Raw genomic sequence first — 22755 nt, 5'->3', positions numbered from 1 at the left:
CCTGATTCTATCAAGTAAGGAAATTCCTAGGGTAGTCCTCTAAGTGGCTCCTTGAGCATCTGTGAGCGTGCCAATGAGGCTTATGATCAAAACAAGGGGTACTAGTGTCATAGGGTAAGTGTAGTCTGACCAAGTTGATCTAAATTGGCCATCATTAATAGTTAAGATGGAAAAGACTGAATGATCAAAATGCTTCTGAAGTGAACATAAAATAGATTTGATACTGTCAGATCGTTCAGATCAGTGTCTGATGGGCTTTGCGCTTTAGAGTGAGTATTTAGGCCACGGGTTCAACTGCCATGATAAATCAGTCGGGATAATTTAAATCGGACGCCTAATGATTATGACTGCATTTTAATATTAAATAAATGAATAAATCGTTATTATTTTTACTAGATACCACACTATAAATATTATTATATAAATAACTCTCATTAACAAAGATATGACATTGGAAATTAAATTAGAGATTTTCTTTCTAATGTATTAATAATAAAATTTTCTCACAGTTGTAGTATCGATTTCAAAAACGTGTATCTACAAAAGCTTCCCGCCATCTGTCGACCGTAAAAGTCAATGAAAAAGTCCGAGGTAACGGCTAACGAAAATAACGACCAACCGAACGTCGTTACAATTTGCACACGAACGTGTCTTAGAATAGTCTAACGCCGTTATTTAAAACGTTAAAGTAGGTTACACTCGCCGTTTCTTGATTTCAGCGTTAGGTTAATAATAGATTGGTACATTTTGAAGCCTGTAAACTTCAGTCACCGACAAGCGTTGGAGCCTTTCACACTTCTATAATAATTACAAGATGGCGCAAGCTTTTATTCAAGATAAAATATTTTGCGGCGAACCCGTTAGATGGAGTTATTTAAGATACTATCATTTCAACAATCCCCACAAGATGGAACCACTAAAAACTAAACTAAACTAAAGGTTAGTATCATTGATTACATCTAGGTATGATAATTAAATTAATTTTTTTTAACTCTAAACAGTTTCTAATATTTCCTGTTGTTACGAGAAATAGTTGGGTTTTATTAACTTTTATATGTTCATTACTTATATACATTTTTGATACATATTTATTAGTAATATGTTTAATATAAATTAAAATATAATTTTGGTTCATAAAATACATCTAAATATTTTCTAGCAGAAAACGCTTATGTAATATAGAGCCATAAAGTTTAGAGGCATAATTTTATTGACGAATATATTCTGTTTACTGTTCTAATTTTACACCGTCATATCTGACAAATGTTTCGTAAGCGATTTTATTCCGAGACCTATTAATAAATTATATTGCTATTGCCGCTGGATATCGGCAACAGGAACTCTTGGTCGGTTTCTGTTAAATTTAGATGTGATTGGGGAACGATGAATGCGGCGACTTGCTTGTGGCCAACTGCTTTTCGACCTTAATTAATAAATTAATATATGTTTCTGGTGACTTTAGATCTGCATTCGCTATTATAATTCATTAACTAAAATTATGTTTATTATAATTAGTAAAAATCGTTGTAATTTAAATTTATCTTGAATTTAATTACAAAAATTTCTACTTAGTTTACAAAAACATATTTCTTTATAAATAATTCAGTCATGGTATCGTTGGATAAATTTGGTGCAGATTAATACGTCAATAGGTCATCATTCGTGATTGACTCAGTAAAGTATTTAAATATGTTCACATTTTGAGCAGAAGCCAAAGTATTTTCCATTTCAATAAAATAAATGCTATTTTTAGCTTTAGTACCAACCAATAAGGTTAATGAGTTAGATTTGGAAGTCTAGAACTTTCTTACGCTATCTTAATTCCTTTACATATATTTATAAGTTCAGTAGTAATAGAATATATAATACATATCACTTACACTGTCTCTCCCACCCACTTTTAAGATAAATGTAAAAGCTCGATACATCTTCGAAATTAGTTTCTTCAAGGAGCAACCAGATGTGTATTCATTTTATAAGAACTAATATCATTATGTATGTCTGATATCGGAGATAATTTTAATTTGTTTTATGACCGACGGCACATAAATGTCAGCCAAATTTGGATGCATATGAACATAGTCATCGGGTTACATTGCAGACGTCCAAAATAGATATGGATAAAAATAAGGTAAGACGTAATGATTCATCATTAGATTACATTAAAGAGCCATTATTTTTTAGGAGACCCGATTTTCAGAAATAACAACACAAGTTATTATTATATGGTTATTATCTGTGGTATATTTGAACAATGTATATCCTAGCTGTCATATATTTTTGAGATGCCAAATAGTTGCAGAGAAGGTCAATTTAAGGTTTATCGGGATATCTCAATGTAAATAATTACAAATTACAAAATTCTACACAAACGATACTTTCTCCATTTCAGCTCATTTATTTACTACTATACATTAGACATTTACATTGTATTTGATGCCATGAGATCCTTGAAAATCAACCTTTATGCGGATATCTTTATTTGATAGCGAGAATAATGTACTTAACCTGAAAATAAATCGACGACTCGATTAAAACCATCATTATCTGATAAATAAAAGAAAAACTGAAAAACCTTTAATATTTTAAATTTAATCATCTAATATTAAAACAATAAATGCCAAATAACAACAGCGACTGCTAAATAGCGCAGAAGAGCATCGTCATAATTATTAGCTATTTTAACGAATGAGTTAATAAATTCAAAAACTTTATATATTACAAGCGAAAATAGACGTTGTATGTTATTAAAAGAATATAAAGCGATGTTATCTTTGTATTGAAAGTCTAAAACTTAATTGCAGCTAAGAAGGTATTTATCATTTAGCCTGATCACAATCATCATTATAGCAAATAATGTCCGAGGCTTAAAGACCTCTCCCATAGATCTCTAACAAGGCTGAATGGAAGTGGCTTTCATCCAAAGTCTATCGGACAGCTTAACCTGGACGTCTGTCCACCTTGTGGTATTGATAGATTTAGAATATTTTTAACGATTACATATCCACCGCATAATGCATAGCAGTCAGGAAGCTGTGTTTTTAAACCAAAAAATAAATGAATAAATCACTAAAAAGTAAACACAGCTATTGGTTTTGTGACGAAAATAATGTTAACATTACATGTGTTGTGGTAAGGGGATAGATTGGGGATTATCTTTATAAGGTATAAAGTATCCCGCTGTCTGCAGTAATTTTGTTATAAAAGTTTATTTGAGAGAATTTTGCAATTTCTTTTTTGTATTTTCAATACTACAAATATAAGTATTGTTTCAATAAACACATAAAATCAAATACTTCTACACATATTAATAAATTTTCAAAATTTGTTAGAGTAGTAAAGATAATCTACACAGTTTATAAACCGTAGCCCAGTTGACCTATTCGTGTAGATGTGTTTCGCTGTTGCAATGTCTTATTCAGAAATAGCCCGGCCTGTTTTCCGGTATCTACATTTAAAATAAAGGCATTTAAACTATGAAAAATTTTAACCGAGATCATCTTTGAGTTATTGTGTTTTCCACCGAAGATGTAGGCATGCTTTTCTATGATCCACTAATAAAAACCTGTCCTGTAACAGAAGGAGAACATATTTTACAAATAAAGCCGTAACAGATTTACATTCAATGTTTACTGTCAACGGTTCTGCAAGTGGCCCGAACAATCTTTTGTACATCTTCTTTTTTTAAAAAAGAAAACAGTCTATTTTGTTAATTGGCGTAGTTATTTCTATATTATTCACAATTTCTTTGGTAGCATTTTACTAAAACATGGAATTGTACCTTTAATCTTGTTCTAAAATATATACATAATCCATAGATGAATTACTTTTTTTTACTGAGTATTAAAGATTTCTAACGAAATTAACAACTTATGTAGATATATGTCCTTTCTTTGACCGTTTTAAAAGAAAAAATATTTTCGTGGAAGTTTCTAGGCATCTTATATTTTTTGCAGCAGTTTGTTTGATGCTCTTCTTGGCACGAACTGCCGTCCAAACATTGTTTCAAGTTTGTATTTCAATGACAAATGTCGAATTTCAGATGACGCACGTGCTGAACATCCTAGTCTTCAACGATACCATCTAGAAAGGCAGCCAGGTTTTCACTGTCAACGAACTCTGCTTAAAAAGTTAGGTAAATATAATTATCACCCACCGTATATTATCAAATTATTAGTTACATAATTTTCTCAAAAACTTACGCCGAAGAACGACAGACAAAATATAATCAATTCTTGTATTCTTCTTTCTGCAACCGGTCTGAGAATAAATAAACACATGAAAGTAAAGCATTTGTAAAATTATAGCTAATCGTATAACTGCTAATAATATTTTAGAAAAAAATATATGTAAAATATTTGCTTTATTGATGAATACGGTGACAAAGATCTTCATCTATTCCTGTTATGTAAAAGTAGGATTGCAGAGATTTTAATGTATGGAATAGAAATGGTTATCGCTCATTAGCAATGTTGTTTAAAGACATCAAAACACATGCATTATCTAAAATAGAAATGACACCCACCACAATCCGATCTTAGTTATTTTTATATGTATTCACGATCTCTACATTAATCTGAAATTTAAAATGTTGCAAGGCATACGTTTCATATTCTACTTACAACAAAATGTCTTCGTTATATATGTGTTTTTATTACGATACATTGTGTGTTATAATACATCTGTAAATTACATCAGCGCTGCATAAATTGCAACGAAAGTCACAATAAAACTCCAGATTCATTATTTTGGCTTAAAACCAAAATGTATTTTTTCCGAAATTAAGGCATAGTATTTAACTATAGAATTGTTTAACAGGAAATTTGTTTTCCCACATATACGAGTATCATTAACATGTATCAAACGAACAGTTGGCTATGAAATTGGAAAAATTCATTCATTGCAAACAAAATTGCTCAATCGCATAATTTTATGATATTCATCTGTAGCTGGCCACCCTGAGTAGGCCATTTATAACTAATTATATTTTATGGAGTTATGTTAAAGACAGAGTACAATACTAAACCATTCAGATCGCGTTTTACAACAAAATCTCTAAAGCGATTTTGCCGAAATTTGATTGAAACTTAATATATAAAATTCTCGTGTCACGGTGTGCTTGATTGAACTACTCCGAAACGGCTCGACCGATTTTCGTGAATCTTAGCGTGCATATCGGCTAGGGTGGAGAATCGGACAACATCTATTTTTCATCCCCCTAAATGTTAAGGGTAGTCCACCTCTAATTTTTTTTATTTTATAGACAATTTTTTTTTTATGATCAGCTAAATTTTATATAAAAATTTTCATTTGTATGTGTGCAGGAAATGGACACTTAAATCAATTTAATTCAAATAATTGACGATAATTTTCGTATAAATTCATAGTTGTATATTAATTTGAAAAACTAAGTTTTTACTGAAAATAATGTGTATGTGAAATTTTTCACTAAATATACAACAATGGGTGAATGTATAGCTAAATAGACAAATATTACGAAATCCATACAAAGCTTTTACTACTTATTTTCAATCACTATGTTTAAAATGATCACTTTAAGTAATGTAAAATGGTTCCTTTTTTATTGGGATGCGACACAATACCTTCTGGCAGTATAAAGTTTGAAGATATATATAGATACTAAACAATAATTTATAAGTATTAATCAAATTTTAAAATTTTTAAGTCTTGGGATATTATAATTACGTTATTTATTATTCATAAAATCATCATTTATTGGATAGGAGGATAGATCTTACATTATTTAATAGCTAATGAGGTATACATTCACCGCCTTAAAGATTTGACAATCATTATTCACCCTGTGTCCATGAATATGTTTGCCTCACTCTATATAGGTTCATGTAGAGTGAGGCAAACATATTTAAATTCACCTTGATTATTAATACACGTGGTACGACTACAAAAGTTATTTGTACTTGTCCGCTTGCAAGCGTGGCCTAAGTCTTCCTCCATGTAACATTGATATCTAAGTTTTGAAGAATGCTAGTGTAGGTATAACAAAACTTCAACATACAACAACAAGAGGTCAATATATAACTTGTTCATCTTATTGATTCTTCATTATCTTCAAAGTATACATTAATTACCTACATTTCACAAAACCGATCATCGTATAAATTTTGAAGTTCTCAGAAATCGACTTCAACGATTCACTCCACTCTTTGGTGTATGAAAATAGTTATGGAGCCCTAAATCTGTTACGGAAACAACGTCGCCTGTCACCGGAAACATACCATGATTATATCGTCCTTTTAAATTGTACACGGTCAAAAGATGGTTAGCACGGTTTGATTTCTATTTTGAAAATTTTGTATGTTGATATTTATTATAGTTATCTGGAATTTCTCAAGACATATATGAACTTAATAAAGTAACAAGATAATAGTTCTTTTTATTTAAATTCGATATGTTTATCTCTAAGGTTTAATACCCCTTTTAGATAAACGTATCAAAAAACCCATATAACTCTTTAAGCAAACGTTTGAACAGAATTTTCAATAAATTTATAAAAGCGTAGATGTTTCATATTGTGTTTAACTATTATTTATTTTCATGTTTTTAATATTCATGGATGCCAGTGAAAATTGCATGTAGAAACAAGTAGATTGGATCCATATTTACAAAGATCATGTACTTAGGTATCTAGTATAACTGCCTAGATAGCTTCTTCCAGCAAAAACTACTTAACCGAGCAAAGTTTTTATATATGCATTAACAATTTATTTAAGAAGTGAACATAATGTAAAAAAAACTGAAAATATGAAGTGAGTTACATTGTGTTTGAGCTCGCTTCAAAAATCTTTTTGATTTTATGAAAGGAATGTTAAGGAATTTTCAAGACAGAAACATTTATTTCTCGAAGCGTGATTCTTTAAGATTTACACATTTACTACACGGTTGGTGACCAACATAATTGATTAACCGTGTTGACAAGTTGTCACTCTGTTATGGTAACGGCAGTACAAGGCACAACAACGTTCATTTTCATGACATCGTTAATATGCATTGTAGAAAGTAATAAAGGTAAAAATTTCACTATCAAATATGAGAAGTTAATGGAGTTGAATACAAAATCGAAATATTAAGTTTGAAGTACTGATCCACCGTACCATTTATGCCAGTTGTTACACCTGGTCATCCGTTGTTATATTTACGGAGTATTTATAAATAGATCTAGTTTCTATATTTTTACCTAGAGCTTCAGGCGCGCTTAGCAACGTGCGTACAAACACGAATACAGTAGACATGTAATTTTAGAACTATGTTTCATACAACGCTGCATGCTGTGTTAAAGTAACGTCCGTCCAGTTATCAGGACTATAAAACTGAATGTTGCAGATGATAGCAGTATTATTCATCTACTTTATAGTCTAGTTTATAGTACGAGGCTATACAGGCTGTTTGGTTTTAGTTCTAAAAGTTTTAAATGGGTGAAAAAGAAAGCTTGTTTGCTCTCTATTAGTGTATGATGTGATGTACGCTTTCCAAAAATCAATAGTTTCAGAAATAATAAATAACGTTATAATAATTATAAGGATTATATAATATTAAAAGTATTTATTGTTTACCATCCCTTATTGCATTACAATAAATATATAAAAATTCAGAATGAGATTTTATGTTATTCTAAATAGATGTAAAAGCATTGAAGCTTTTTGTAGAGAAAAGAGTTATACTTTCCTCCCTTTTACACCTGTCACTAACAAACCCGTATAACAAATATATTAGTCTCGTGTTTCAACATTAGTCTTAGAATAAATTAAAATTTAGAATTGCAGGAGTTGCATTCGATTTGATTTTTTTTGTTAATTAAATGTCTAATAAAAATGTAATCAATGGCGAATCATACTTCTACAAATAAAAGGTCTGAATATACACCGTTAAAGATCCGTTGGGAGTGCGCAAAACACAGGTAACAAAATAGAGTATTTCTAGTTTTTCGTTATCGTTTTGGTATCACTAAAATAAGTGAGTGAAATTTTGATATAGCGTGGGCAGTCACCCACGGCAGCGTGAGTAATTCACGACCGCTTTGCTCTTCGCAATGAGCAACTCGCCAGTTGCGACGCGCCGAGGCTGTTCATGTTATTTTAGCACTAGCCCACGTACTCTTCCATGGAGATCGAACGCACCTGCGGATTCGTTTCTAAACACCTGAGCGTTTTATATCCCTTATTCAAAACATTCCACCGCTACGAAGTAAATTTCGTGTCTGGTTTTTTAATAATGTACTCTATAAATACATACCATCGTGGATACACGCTTGTTTTTCGATTTATGATCCGTTACTCTTAATTTTGGTACAGTAATATTATAAATGATCAACAAAAAATGACGGTACTTCTTATTCATTTTAATTAATTATTTACCAAAATAGCAGATATAGGTAAATGGCACACTGTTAATATACTGAATTTTGTTATCGTCAACCCAAATAGAGTATATATTATTGACGACAACTAGTTACCATGTTAGTTGGAACATTATGCTTTCTACAAAATCAATAGAAGACAAAATTTTTAGTTTAAGATAATAACGTAACTGGTGTTAATGATCGGTTTACCGATAAGTTGAAAATGGGAAAAATATTGACAAGATAAAAAAATAATATTTTTGTATTTGTAAGATAGAAGGCTTCACAATATGTATACACTTGTAGACGTCTATTACTTATATGTTTTTTTCTAAACCTTATTGAAAAATCTGAAAATGTTACAAAATAGGATTTTTTTGAGGCAAGGCTTGACATTCGCATTCGACTAATATTACAAATAAAATTAATACAATCATTTTAGTATATTAAGTTACATGCTGTTAAAAATTGTCGGTTTCAAATATTCAAATTTTGACTTGTAATTATAAATTCAATAGTTTTTTTTTTTTTCAATTAAAGACAACAATTATGTTTTAATTCAATATAGATTCATTTCGTTCCTCTGCAGAAATTGCTCAAAGAATCGATGAAATGTAACGTTATGATTTTCTTTAGCTTTAAGAGATAGCTTAGTGTTCAAATAATTTTTAATTAGTAATACATATAACAAAATTCAACAAAAAAGTAACTGCATACGTACGGAATTTTATAGTACAAAGGGGGGTAGTAAAGCTAAAGATCATTTAAATTAATATTTATGGTGGTCTACTAGTACCAATTAGAAGCTACTTTGCACTTTGGTTAAACTAACATGAACGATAGAGAAGGGCGGTGGACAAGTTTGAATAGGTGCCAGCTCTGAATTCTCACTAGACATTTTTCTGAGACACTTTCACGGTAATCAAATTTTTATCGCCTGTAATAAAGTTCAATGCAAAACTATCAACGCTCTGATATTGCTTATTTTTAATAAGATGATTGAAGTCGGCTATAATATCTGTATAACAGTCATATATTCGATTCAATATTTGTGTTTGTAAATACTTATTCTAAAAGAGTAAAAATTTATGATTTATCCGTATTAATATTACTTTTTTTTTACTAGTTATTGGTCGCCATTATATATAATGGCGATATATAGTCTGTCTGTTGTCACATCACATCTATGAACATATGTTCGCTTACATTATAACATCTAAAAAGGCGTCTCTCGATTAATATTTTACTCGTTAAAGTTACGTAGCGTATTTGTGTACAAATAAGGAAACTGGTCGCACATGACCGAGTGACTTGGTACAAAATTCCTTTGTTAATTTGCAATTGTGAAGTTCTTTAAGTTATTGTAGGCATGAATATATTTTTTAGCTATAAACTATATCTGTATCATATACTTTTGTTAACAGCTTTGACAGATACTTTGAATAATTAAATGCATTACTTGTTGGAGTTTATTATTAGTGAAATTAAAAAAAATATATTAACTTAATGTTCCAGGCCATTTCCAAACTGCGCCTCCAACTTATCCTATTGATGAAATGTAAAAACTGATTAATGGGGGAGGTTTTGTCTAGCAGTGGACATCCGATACCTGAAATGATGATGCTGATGAATGTGTTATTCTGAGTAGGTGTTTACTTTAATCATGTTGAAATTTAAATTATTGCAAGCGATCTAAAATGTAGGCGAATTAAACATGGTAATTCAGTTAAACATTAGTAAGTCGATCACTAAAATTAAATTAATTTTATAATTGCTAAAATTGATTAATCTCATATAACTCTATCGTCCTATATCATGTCTTGCACATAAATAATTTGCACAATAAAATGCAATGATGAATTATAACAACTTGTAAACGTCGTAGGATGGTGCTTCTAATTAATTGTTCGCAGTTATAGTTATTGGTTATTTTGGCCCACTGCAACATAAGGTTTAATACATTCACTTGTAAATATATATTGGGGGCGAAATAAATAATTGTTAAATATAATTAGGAATAACCACGAGATTTGTATGCCCTCTTGTGTATCAAACTACAATATTTTTGTGCAAAAATTCCTGACGCATGTTAACATTTATCCGCGAAAAAAAGCTTCCAAGCTAGTGTTAAAGGAATATAAATCGATAATGCATATTGTTGGATTAAAGATCATATAGGAGACAAACATGCATGGAATTAGTATCATGCTGATCCACCTGATCAATTAAAGATTTGTAACATGATAAAATTATGTTTATTGGGTTTTTGAGCAGATTGTTCTCAACAGAATCAACATTTTGAACCAGGCAGTAATATATGGAGAACAAAGAAGCCAATAATTCCATGCATATAAATATTTAAACGTGTTTTGAACATGCCTAGTATTTGAGAGAAAAAATTTCTTTCATATAAAAAATATATTTAATTTTGTATAATAAAGATTTATTATATATATAAAACGAAACCAGGGATTTTTCCATTAGAGAAAACAAACATGCTCTGCAGAATGCACGCACTGGTTTATTTTTATATAAAAATATTAATAGATAGGCAGGTGCGGTGGAGTTGGCAAACGCCGCGGCTATAATGTGACATGCTCCTGGACTAATTGTGTACGTAAGAGAGCGTATATTTTGTTGTTTATTTTTGTATCGATGAGTGCACGCCCTGCGCGTCACCAGTCGGCGGCGAATCACCAGCGACCATCTGTATGTTATGTACTATTACCACAACAACCTGTCCGTCTCTTACAGACCATTGGTCATTGCCGACTCGCTATTATGATTACCGAACCTTGCCAAAATACTGACTCAAGCTTATTTAAAATCGGACTATGACTAATTACTTTGACATCAGTCCATCATACATTAGTAATGAATATTTTCGGATTTAGGCACGAGATAAATCGATCGAATTTGTATGTATGCAGCAAGTCAATTTATTGTTTGTATAACAGCAGGTGACTGAACTAATTCTTAAAATCGAATATGGTCAATAGTTCAACGATGTCATTTTGTACGTTCAATTTATTTTTAATGTTTCATTGTCACATGTCAATTAATTATAAAATTTTTAAAGTCCTAATTACTCTATAAAAATATCTGAGAATTCGAATCAGGAATGAGATCCGTAAATGAAAGAAAATAATCGATATAGCTCAGCAAGTTATCAAGATGAAGTGCCAATGGACCACATAGCGCGCAGAATAGATGGTCCCTGTAACCTTATACTTTCTGGAGTGGAGACCACGGACCGCAAGCGCAGCGTGGGACGTCCTCCTACAAGGTGGATAGATATACTTTTTAAGGTTGTCGGAAGACACTAGATGCAGGCCGCTTACAACCGGTTTAACTGTAAATTTATTAGAGAAGCCTAAGTCCATATACGTCCTACGGTTGAATCGAAAAAAAAACTAAGGATTTTATTACTTTATTTTCATAATAACCTTTATACACTTATTCCAGAAATGACTAAAGAACTTCCTATCTCAAAAATATAACACAGTATTAATTATGAGCTGTTCAACTATGACGCTAACACAACCAATAAAGTTTTCCTACATAGCATGTCTGGAATGTCTCATTAGCATTATATAACTTATCTAAAACGACCGAGTGGCGTGGGGTTTTTATTTCGAGTACAACTATAACAATTAGTACAAACAACAACAAAATCTGGCGATAAACGCACATCGTATTCGCTTTGTTTTATCCTTTTAGCAATAGTTAATTACCTACCAAATTTTACTTTTCGACTTAACATCTTGAGACGTATAATAGCTGATTCTGGTAGCTTAGTTGCACTAATAAACCAAAACACGGTAACACCAGAACATAACAAAAAGAAAACAATAATGACAAACGCAACGATATCTATTAAAATATTTCCTGAAAACCTTAGTTATTATGGTTCATTCCAATAATTGAAATTCCACTAGTATATACATGTGAATCATCGTAAATAAGGGTGATCACTAGTCAACACGCAAATCGCTTGTTAATTTTCGATGCTTATTTTTTATTTTTTGCATATTTTTTCAAAAACAAAACTACGGATTACGTCATCGTAAGTTTTCGTGTATGATGAGAGTGGCACATTCTTGGTTAATAGTTACAAAAACTTATAAAGTTTTTTTTTTAAAAACTGCAATTTGTAATAATGTTTTTATGTGGAAATTCTAACTTATTCATCATTATCATCCATCATTTTAGTCGTAGGATATCTATTACTGAAAATAAGTTTCCACCATACATTTTCCAAAGATTTGATTGGAAGCAGCCAGAATCCAGCGACCCTAACAGCTCGTCTGCCCATGTTGTCCTGTGTCCTATTTTATCAACAGATGAATATTGATAACAGACAATACAATTTGTAATTGCATTGTATGCTTCGATCTATTATGTCCTATTCCTTGCCTTTAATAAATAACTATACACATTTTTATACAATCAAATACTTTCGATTTAACTTTCAACGTAAACACAAATTTACAAACTAAACGGAACTGTAGACTATATTTCACAATTGTTTATAAATTTAGACTATTAATTATAACACTGTTTGATATGGAAACCTTCACAGTAAAATTATGTACGTACCACGTAGTAGGACGATATGTACAAATTAATAAAAGACATAAACATATATTGTACAGACAGGAGAAGCTTAAAATAAAACATTTATCTGTTGCTAGTAAATGGCTATGTTTGGTAATTAAATTTTTATTTTATTGATTTATTCGATAAGACGTAAAAATTATACGTTACAGTTATAGATAACTTTTTAATAACAAATGAAGTTTGTTGAAACTTTTTCGGCTTTCGTAGTTTCGTAATTTCAGAATTTAAATAAGGTATCAATAGCAATGACAACCCATTGGCCATGCATCCACATGGGGTCTAGGTCAGTGATTCCCAAAGTGGTCTATATCGGCCCCTAGGGGTCTATGACAACCTGCAAGGGGTCTACGTGAGCGAAAAAAATTTGGGGTAAAAAATGGGGTCCATGAAATGAAAATGTGGACTCCCTTCGATAGTGGATATACACTTTTTTACATTTTTAATTTCCTTTCCATCGTCATACCTAGTGGAAAGGGGGTTCACCGCTGTTACTAATCTCCTAACGAAAAAAAGAAACAGACTGGACATCATTAGCTGAGGATTTAAGATTAAACCTTACAAAATTGATGCCAAATGTTGATAATTTATTATTAAAGCATCAGGTTCATCCTTCTCACTAAAAATATTGACTTATTGCTTATGTTATTTCATTTAAAGTTTATTTTATGTTTATTTAATGTGACGTATATTTTACATAACAGATACAAAATTTTATTTTGGGTAGTTTTAATTTAAATTCAATTAATAAATGTATAAATAAACATGTGTTTTTACTTTAAGTTTTTAACACTAAACTTCACTACAGTTAGAAATTTACAGGAAATCAATATCAGGTAAGTAGGGGGTCTACCCAACACGACAAAACATGGCAAGGGGTTTACGACACAAATTAGTTTGGGGAACTCTGGTCTAGGTTAAAAACAAGTAATAAAAAATTTCATCACTATTTTTGCTAACTTTTCATAAATAAATATTTATGGTATCTTTTAATCCAAATATTTTTTGAATATAAACACGATAATGTCTTTAAATTGGATACTTTCATTTGATTAAATTAAGAGTACCACCAATAAGCCGTTATAAAATTAACATTAATAACAACTTTGAAATCATTAGACAGTGAGCTAATAATAATATGATATCAAACCAATATATAAATTATTCAACTTTTTCATGTTGATTCAAGACAATAAATTAAATATTAATTGTACTCAAACAACAGCAGAAATGACTAGATAAGAATCAGATAAACATTAATGAATAAATAATAGCAGTTTTGATCCATGTCACGGATGAAAAATTTATTGAAAACTAATCATCATCATGTCAGCAAATAGATGCGCGCTCCAAGGCCTGTGCCTAAAAACAAAAAGTAAATCAAAAGTAAGCAGTATTAAAGTAAAGGTATTAATTAAAATAGTTAGTGTATATTGTGAATCACTTTAATCTTACAGACAGCTTAATAAACAGCAATTCGGTAGAATGATACCTGATATGACGTAAACTTGATTCCAGAATCCAGACAAAGATCCGACGAGGCGAGGATTCGGGGGTTCGGGCGAGCTGGTGTTGTAGGCGGCGAGGGCGGCGAGGACGGCGAGGGCTGCTCCCCTCCACTAGGGCCGTGTGCAACGCGCGTATACACTACGGTGGTGCTCTGGCCTCGCGCACCATTCGACCTCCGCGCACCGCAGTCCAGGCAACTCCGCCCTGCACTGTACACGCGTCCGGGAGCACGACTCTCGTAGCGATTCGACGAACAGGTGGTGAAAGTGATATCAATTACTTTATCATAACAAAATCGCGAGTGAATCTATGGCTTCTTCCAAATGCGGGTCTATTTATAGAAGTGCAACACAGTTCCAGTGGCGTGTCGGCGGTAACTTTACCTGGACGGCCCAAATTAGGCGCGCTCGAGTTACTGCCCACACGCCGCCCGCCCAAACCGAGAACTTTCGAAATTCTCGTAGCATTCGGAAGGAGCCAGCGTTCCTAACACGACGTTCGTATAATGTGCTTATTAAGAAATAGTGTTCGGATGCATCTAGTGTTGCAGGCAACTTATATTTCGGCCAACGAATGTATTACGTCAGACATTTATACAATATGATCTTAAACCGTGTGCATTTATACGTTGTATTGAGAAGTATTTAGTTCGCGGTGGACATAAGCAAGTGTTCGATAACGATTTAAATTTGACAATAACGATCTTGAGTGATTGTGCCTAAATTTTCTAGTTGCCTACAATTAGTAAATAGTTTTTACAATTTGTATTTTTTTATCGTAAGAACGGGTCATCAATAAAAAAATCATCGAGAGTAAAATTAAACATTACTAAAAGATAAACTGTTAATATAGTGTAATAATATATAAATATATGTATATAAATAGACATATATAAATATGTATATATTTATATGTATATATATATAAATATATATATATATATTTATTTATATAATAACATATAATAATAGATATAAAAAAATGCGTAATGTAAACTTATGTTTATATCCTTTTCTTCCAGGATAAGTTAAGCGAGCACAATGCCTTTCAAACCAGCAGAAAATCCGAAGTGTCCGAAATGCGGCAAATCCGTCTACGCGGCGGAAGAACGTGTCGCTGGAGGCCTCAAATGGCACAAGATGTGCTTCAAGTGCGGTCAGTATCTACATAATATTAAGCATCATAATTAGTCCGAGACCTGGACAAAATGGAACATTAAATTAGGTGATGATAAGATGAACTATAATCATTATATCAATCTTGTGAGAAGTATTTTAAATTATTATTATTATTATATATATATATATATATATATATATATATATATATATATATATATATATATATATATATATATATATATATATATATAAAGATTTAACGGTGTAAATACTACAATTTATTTTTACTATTAAACCTTAGTAAAATTCAATAATATTATTGTAGCAAAGTATCCATACGTGACAAATATTTAATTTACGATCACATCGTACGGATGAGGAAGTGTATATACATATATATCCAACAAATTAAAGAAGGTTGATCTTTTAGGTCTGTGCCAGAAGTTGCTAGACTCTACTAACTGCTCAGAGCACGAAGGAGAACTGTACTGCAAGGTTTGCCACGCGCGCAAGTTTGGACCTAAGGGCTACGGCTTCGGCGGCGGCGCTGGTTGCTTATCCATGGACACCGGCGACCACCTGAAGGGCGAGAACGCGTAAGTACCAGGTCTCTGTGCACTCCCGCCGCCCGCGCCACTGAGGGTCTTTCCTTATCTATGGTCGTCACGACCGGCCTCCGGGCCCGTACGTAACAAAATTAACAGCGTGTACATAAACTCATAGACAGTAGAGAGCGCGCTCGGCTGTACATTACGCGTCGCCTGACACGTGCATGACCAGTCTCCGTTTATGTCGCAACAGGAATTGAGCGCAAGGAGCCATCCGGCGGAGCTTGCGGCGCGCCGACATGCATCTCGGCCGAACAGCGACGCCCCGCGAACGCCCACTGTACTTTAAATTACTTTAGTTAGGATTATTTATTCGCTATCGCTTAATTTATTTTGTTTATCGGTCTTATATTTATAATTTATATAAAATAAATAAAAGAGTCGACCACCAATACTGAGTAGTTGTATTGATGAGTCGGGGCGCGAGCGAGCCGGTGCGGGGCAACCGCTCGAGGCCGCAGCCCGCGCCGGCTCACGAGTGCTCTAGCTCTGACACTCCTCCCTCCCTCCCCCGACGTCCCCCGGGGCAAACGTACGCATCGGAACAACGGTGAGAGAATCATACATATAGCCACTGCACGGCTTCGACAAGCTTTCGACGCACCTTCACGCATGAGACAAGTCGTGAGAATGTTTTCTATCGTAACTTTCTGCATTACTGATATACGCTAACAACCAGCTAATGCTTACCTGAGCTTTTATCGGAGCTAATACATGTGATGGGATAAGGAAAGCGCCCTCTATGTCGATGTGTAGTTAGTCTGGCGAGGCAATTTGCGCCGATGCGGAGCGGGCGGCTGGGAGCCTTACCTTCTCCCATTACGGCGGAGGTGCGCTGCCGACATTCGCTTTGCCGCCATCGTGTGGGTCATTTAAGGGTAGTCGGAGAGTTCCGATGCCCAAGAGCTTTTAACCTTATGTCGTTGCTCGACCTGTTCACTGGCGGCCAATGAATGATGAGAGCCATATGTGCAGGGGCGTAAGGACCAATGGAGCCTGTTTAGAACCACGTGTAATAGCGAAGGCCCCGCCCGGAGAGGGCTGCCCGCGCTGCGGCGGCTACGTCTACGCCGCTGAGCAAATGTTAGCTCGCGGACGGGTGAGTCTTATACCCTAATATTTCTTTCAAAATTGTTACAAATAAATTATTTGTAGGCTACCACGAGTGGATACCCAAAGTAAATTAAATACGGAATTATGTTTTTGTAATCGTTTACATATCCGTAGTTTTAAAATAGAACAAAAATGATAACATTATTAATATCGTAGGGATATCACAAAAACTGCTTCAAATGCTTAGTATGCCACAAGATCCTTGATTCCATGACGCATTGTGATGGACCAGATAACGAGATATATTGTATTTAAATGTTGGCTTACCCAAGTGAGCGGAACCCATACGTAGAACAGTTTGTGCAATAACTTCGAGTCTCATTGTATTAATAGTTTGCACCTACGTTAGTCCTTGCATGCTTCGTCCTTCATTGTTCACTGTATGTCCAGGCGTGGCACAAGGAGTGCTTCAAATGCGGCGACTGCTTAAAACGACTGGATTCCACCAACTGTTGCGAGGGACCGGATAAAGATATTTACTGCAAAGGTTCGTTTCTTGTCGTATTTTTACAAAAACTTACACGTATTAAAGAAAACATACCGTATTGTGTTCATCAGAGACGTTTTAAAGACTTTTAAGCCCATTCTTAAAATTCTTCCAAGCATCTAATGTTTTGCGAGGTTTTAATGTATAATTTTTTCCTATAGTATGTTATGCGAAGAAGTTTGGTCCTAAAGGATATGGTTACGGAAAGGGTGCGGGTGTTCTTCAAAGCGACCCTTATGCCAATGGGTAAGAACTAATTAACAATAACAATATTTCTTTTAATTTTTGTAGGTTTTAAATTTTCGGTCGGAAATTTAACTATTTAATTTTTAATTATATTCTGCAGAAGTTCTTTATTATTACTAAATTTTTGAAAAATGTATGAAAGCCTTATTCTATTCAATATCAATTTGTTTTACATGTATGGATTTAAAAATAAAAGTGCAGAAGTCTACTGTCCTATCATATTCAATTTATTGTGTCTAAGTTCTCAGATTACATGATTGGATTATTTTTATACATATAGTCTCTTTCATAAAAACGGCTTATTATACAAACAGCCAATGGCAGGGCGCCAGTTCTAAAATAGAACGCGTTCTCTGCTCTTGCACGAACTAATTTTAAATGTAGTCGACAAATCGCTATATTGCAGAGTTAAAAGTGTTTTAGGTGTTATCATTGCATATTTGATTTTTGAACAACAATTATATGTAAAAACAGTTGATACAATTAGAGCACAACAATTATTATTTTAAATCACTTTAGAATCTATGACTCGTTATTCGAATATCTTTTCAATTTTATAAGAATGCTGCCAATCGAGAGTATTCGATATAACGGCCAAATATAACAAAACGTTTAACCGAAACGTTAAATTTATGATAATATTTCATGTTGATTGTAGCGATCAAGCTCCGAAGACAACGGTAATTGATACCGCTGCCATTAAGGCTCCACCTGGCAAGGGTTGTCCAAGATGCGGCGGAGTCGTTTTCGCTGCAGAACAGGTGTTGGCCAAGGGCCGTGAATGGCATCGCAAGTGCTTCAAATGCCGCGATTGTTCCAAGACACTTGACTCGATTATCGCCTGCGACGGTCCAGACTCTGATGTGTACTGCAAGACTTGCTACGGCAAAAAGTGGGGACCCCATGGCTATGGGTTCGCTTGTGGTTCAGGATTCTTACAAACTGATGGTTTAACGTAAGTGAATATTTTTAAACAAATAAAATTTAAAGTTCAAGACTAATATAAAAAACTTGATTTTAAACAAAAAAAATGATCAATAAAATATTAATATAATGTATTTTCAATCATACATTAAAGAAATTATTACACTATAGTTCATATTGAGAACATATGGTCCAAGATTTACCTCAATATGACACAGTTGTATAAAGGATTGTTGTTAAGATAAATCATTGACCAAGATTACAAACAAAAAAATAAAAAGTTTAAAATATATAATTTAATTTTATTGTTTTAATAATATTTAACAGTGAGGAAGAGATCTCAGCTAATCGTCCATACTATAATCCTGACACTACTAGCATCAAAGCACCTAAAGGACAAGGTTGCCCACGATGCGGTGGCATGGTGTTTGCTGCTGAACAACAACTTGCGAAGGGAACCGTAAGTAGCAGTATATTAATTTTGTTATTGGAGATAAACAGCTCCTATTTAATTAAAACTAAGTACTTCCAAAACAATGCAGATTAAAATAAAAATTTAATTATTAAATCAGTATTTTATATGGGCATACATATTTTATAGATATGTAAATGTTTGTAAATAGTTAAGATTTAGTTAAATATATAAAATATATTTCTGTAAAATACAAATGCAAAAATTTAAAATTCATGAAATGAAAATTTGTCTCTTAATTGTTTGTTAAAACTTAATGATATGTTATTCATAACTTCACTATTGTAAATTTTATAACTTCAGATAACAAGTTTTAAGGAAATAATGGTCAATATTTGTTTTAGATGTGGCACAAGAAGTGCTTTAACTGTGCTGAGTGTCATCGTCCATTAGACTCCATGTTAGCTTGTGATGGACCTGATAAGGAAATCCATTGCCGCGCATGCTATGCTAAGCTATTTGGACCCAGAGGGTTTGGTTATGGCCATGCACCAACATTAGTGTCAACAGATGCTGAACCTACTATTACATAGTAAGTGTAGAAAAAAAAATACTTATTCATATTTAATTCAAAAAACATAATTATTAATATTTTGTGATTTAAAGAAATGAAACAAAACCAGATTGTGTTTATTATGCTTAAAAAAATAATGTTTCTTTATGACATAATCATATAAAAAAAGGAAATTCACAGTTCCATGTACTCATATTTCTTATAGCACTGAACAGCTTCCATTCACTGGACAAAAAGCAGCTAAGGGCAAGGGTTGTCCACGCTGTGGTTTCCCTGTCTATGCTGCAGAACAAATGCACTCCAAGAATGGCACATGGCACAGACGATGCTTCTCATGTGCAGACTGTCACAAATCTCTGGTAAGTTTTTATTGCATTTCATTATTATTTAGTAAACTATGATAATAAATGTTAACAACATTAGATTTGGTTTGTTTTTAAATAACTGCGATCTTCATCTTCTTCTTTTTCAAGATGGGTATTTAAAAATTCCTCTACAGAATCTGTATTCCATTTCTCAATAGCAACAGTATCTCTAACAATCCCATCTTTATCAAGAAGTTTGATAATAGGATCCAATCCACGAACGTATTTTATTTGTAAATTGGGGAACTTGGCTGGTCTATCACTCTTCACAAAAGCTTGAATTTGTGGATAAGATGGAAATTTGCAAGTACAAACTTCTAGAATGGCTCGCGCGTACTTTTTCTCGTTTGGTGCACTGTCGTCATTGTGGCAGCATTCTTTACAGTGATTTACCAGTTGATCTAAGCTAAAGTCCTTCAGTTGATCACAGGAAGAGCAAAGGAGGTTAGCTTTAATAAAGCCTAGAGAGGCACAATCTTCTGTAGAAAACTCACCTGCAGATTTTTTAACGTAAATTAGAGTAAAAAAGACAAAAGTGATATAAAGTACCGCAGTTCCCATTATTGAAATAAATTAAAACTTTACTTATAATCTCCTTAAACTTTTAATGTTATTTTGATATCAAGTTGAGCAAATCCACTTGACATAGTGACATTTTAATGATAGTACATACATCATACTGGTTGTGTTGCCATGACATAAAAATAAAAAATAGTTTATGATCAAAATTATTGTATTTACTAATTATTTTTTTATTGTATTACAAAATATATAACGTAATTATTACCTCTTTGTAATTACAATTTAGAATCGAGATCTACAAATGATCATATTATAAACATACAGAATCACATATCAATTCGATAAAATTGTATTTCAAGCTTTGATTCATATTTTTGCCTTTATATATATAATTTTTCATGATGATTAATTTTATGGGTCATAACCAGATTCACAATTTCGATAAATTAAAAATTCCATGTCATTGTGCGCAGCACACAGCGTTTATCACTCTAGTTAGGTAGACTCAGCATGTTGTATTTTAATTAGGTACGAACAATCTTAAGGATTTACTTTGTACGTCACACGTAGTTCTGAAAGAATGTATTATCTTATACAATCTTCTAGTTTACTTATTGTGAATGTATTATTTTTAAGGATTCTACCAACCTGAACGACGGCCCCAACGGTGAAATTTACTGTCGTAGCTGCTACGGACGTAACTTCGGACCTAAAGGAGTCGGTTTCGGAATGGGCGCAGGCACATTGACCATGGCTTAAAAGACTATTAAGCTGAATTTTATAGAAAACAAATACAAATTGCATACAAGGAATCTTACTGTATATTAAACTGGTTTTAATTATAGTTGATCCAAAGCGGAACTAGGAAGGGGGAAAAGATAATAATAAGTTCAAATATTTTATGATAGAATAGTATAAATTAAAGGTTACATTCCTTTCACAATAGATATAAAACTGCGATGAATGTGTCTGAGCCCTTAGTTTATAAATTCATCATAAAATATGTAGATTAAGATACATTGACTATACAGATATGTTATAGGTAATATTTATAAACGTTACGTCGTAATAAAAAAAATAAAAAAAATATGGCATTGTGATTACCTACCTTCTATAGTATCACTTTGTGATATGGAGGTAGGATTAAAAACTATCCTGTAAACACGGATAAAGATTGCATTTAATTGCGATCGCTTCGACCGACCAGGTCTGATGCTGATGCTGAAGATCTGAAGTTGATATACATATTTTTATACACCAAAGATTTTGTATATACTTTAATCATTTCATTTATTCAAACAGCAATAAGTTGTGCTAGAGTTAACTTTATAAGTTTTAAGGCTTTTGCTATAACTTGCTAAACAAATTATATATAAATTACATGGGCTTATTGCAGATCTTGTGGCAGTATTCTTCATTACTTTCATAATAAATAAATAAACACATGAATATTTTTTATTTAAAGATCCTTAATGAAATAAAATAAGCAACAAAAAATTGAATAATTTTTAATCAGAACATAACATACAAAATTAATAAAATGCAACATTAACATTAAATGGCAACTGAATGAAAAATAACACATTTAATCACAGGACAAATACACTGGCGGATAAAACAAATTTTCAAAAAAAGAATCAACATTGATCACAAACCATGATTTAATTTAGTATTTAAAAACATTAACCATTATTTTTTACTATATACTGCACATAATGATAATTTTATCGTTATTTAAATAACGGCAGTATCTTAATAGGAAATCCCATTTCCAAAAGATGTAGTACTTATGGACAGCAATATTAAAAAATATGAATAAAATCAATACTATAAATTAAACGTAAGGCGGAATAGATGGCTTTTATTATAACAAAATAACC

General features: G+C 32.6%; 2 protein-coding genes and 1 long non-coding RNA gene across 6 annotated transcripts; 2 read left to right on the top strand and 1 right to left on the bottom strand.

Annotated features, from left to right (window-relative positions):
- The first annotated feature begins 797 nt into the window (after window positions 1-797).
- LOC137928721 (uncharacterized) lies at window positions 798-14592 on the top strand. Of its 2 annotated transcripts, none has more exons than XR_011108660.1 (3): window positions 798-939; window positions 4043-4135; window positions 14513-14592. It is a non-coding gene; the product is annotated as an uncharacterized lncRNA (long non-coding RNA). The 2 variants fall into 2 exon arrangements; XR_011108661.1 differs by lacking the exon at window positions 798-939 and adding an exon at window positions 2045-2131.
- Window positions 14593-14672: 80 nt separating this feature from the next.
- Window positions 14673-22324, top strand: LOC137928719 (muscle LIM protein 1-like). Of its 3 annotated transcripts, none has more exons than XM_068771666.1 (11): window positions 14673-14760; window positions 15525-15658; window positions 16055-16220; window positions 17208-17331; window positions 17736-17832; window positions 17994-18078; window positions 18737-19033; window positions 19330-19462; window positions 19819-20006; window positions 20194-20347; window positions 21512-22324. In XM_068771666.1, exons 2-11 carry the CDS (start codon window positions 15544-15546, stop codon window positions 21632-21634), a joined length of 1482 nt encoding a protein of 493 aa, XP_068627767.1. In that variant the 5' UTR covers window positions 14673-14760; window positions 15525-15543; the 3' UTR covers window positions 21635-22324. The 3 variants fall into 3 exon arrangements, with proteins under 3 accessions (XP_068627767.1, XP_068627769.1, XP_068627768.1); XM_068771667.1 differs by lacking the exon at window positions 14673-14760 and adding an exon at window positions 14897-14999; XM_068771668.1 differs by lacking the exons at window positions 17208-17331; window positions 17736-17832; window positions 17994-18078; ... (3 more) ...; window positions 20194-20347; window positions 21512-22324 and adding an exon at window positions 16426-16624.
- LOC137928720 (selenoprotein F) lies at window positions 20088-21001 on the bottom strand. Its single transcript, XM_068771669.1, has one exon. It carries the CDS (start codon window positions 20912-20914, stop codon window positions 20408-20410), a length of 507 nt encoding a protein of 168 aa, XP_068627770.1. The 5' UTR covers window positions 20915-21001; the 3' UTR covers window positions 20088-20407.
- Window positions 22325-22755: the final 431 nt, after the last annotated feature.

The sequence above is a fragment of the Battus philenor genome, unplaced genomic scaffold (genome assembly GCF_028537555.1).
Source record: "Battus philenor isolate CCGP_79_NKW_IND1 unplaced genomic scaffold, ilBatPhil1.0.hap1 SCAF_4, whole genome shotgun sequence".
In the NCBI taxonomy this organism is placed as follows: domain Eukaryota; kingdom Metazoa; phylum Arthropoda; class Insecta; order Lepidoptera; family Papilionidae; genus Battus; species Battus philenor.
Note: the sequence above shows the minus strand (reverse complement) of the source record. Positions and strands in the feature narration are given on the sequence as shown.

Coding starts and splice junctions, on each gene's coding strand:
- LOC137928719 (XM_068771666.1), top strand. CDS start 15,544: ATGCCTTTCAAACCAGCAGAAAATCCGAAGTGTCCGAAATGCGGCAAA. Junction 19,463..19,818: donor AACAACTTGCGAAGGGAACC/GTAAGTAGCAGT, acceptor TATTTGTTTTAG/ATGTGGCACAAGAAGTGCTT. Junction 20,007..20,193: donor GCTGAACCTACTATTACATA/GTAAGTGTAGAA, acceptor TATTTCTTATAG/CACTGAACAGCTTCCATTCA.
- LOC137928720 (XM_068771669.1), bottom strand. CDS start 20,914: ATGGGAACTGCGGTACTTTATATCACTTTTGTCTTTTTTACTCTAATT.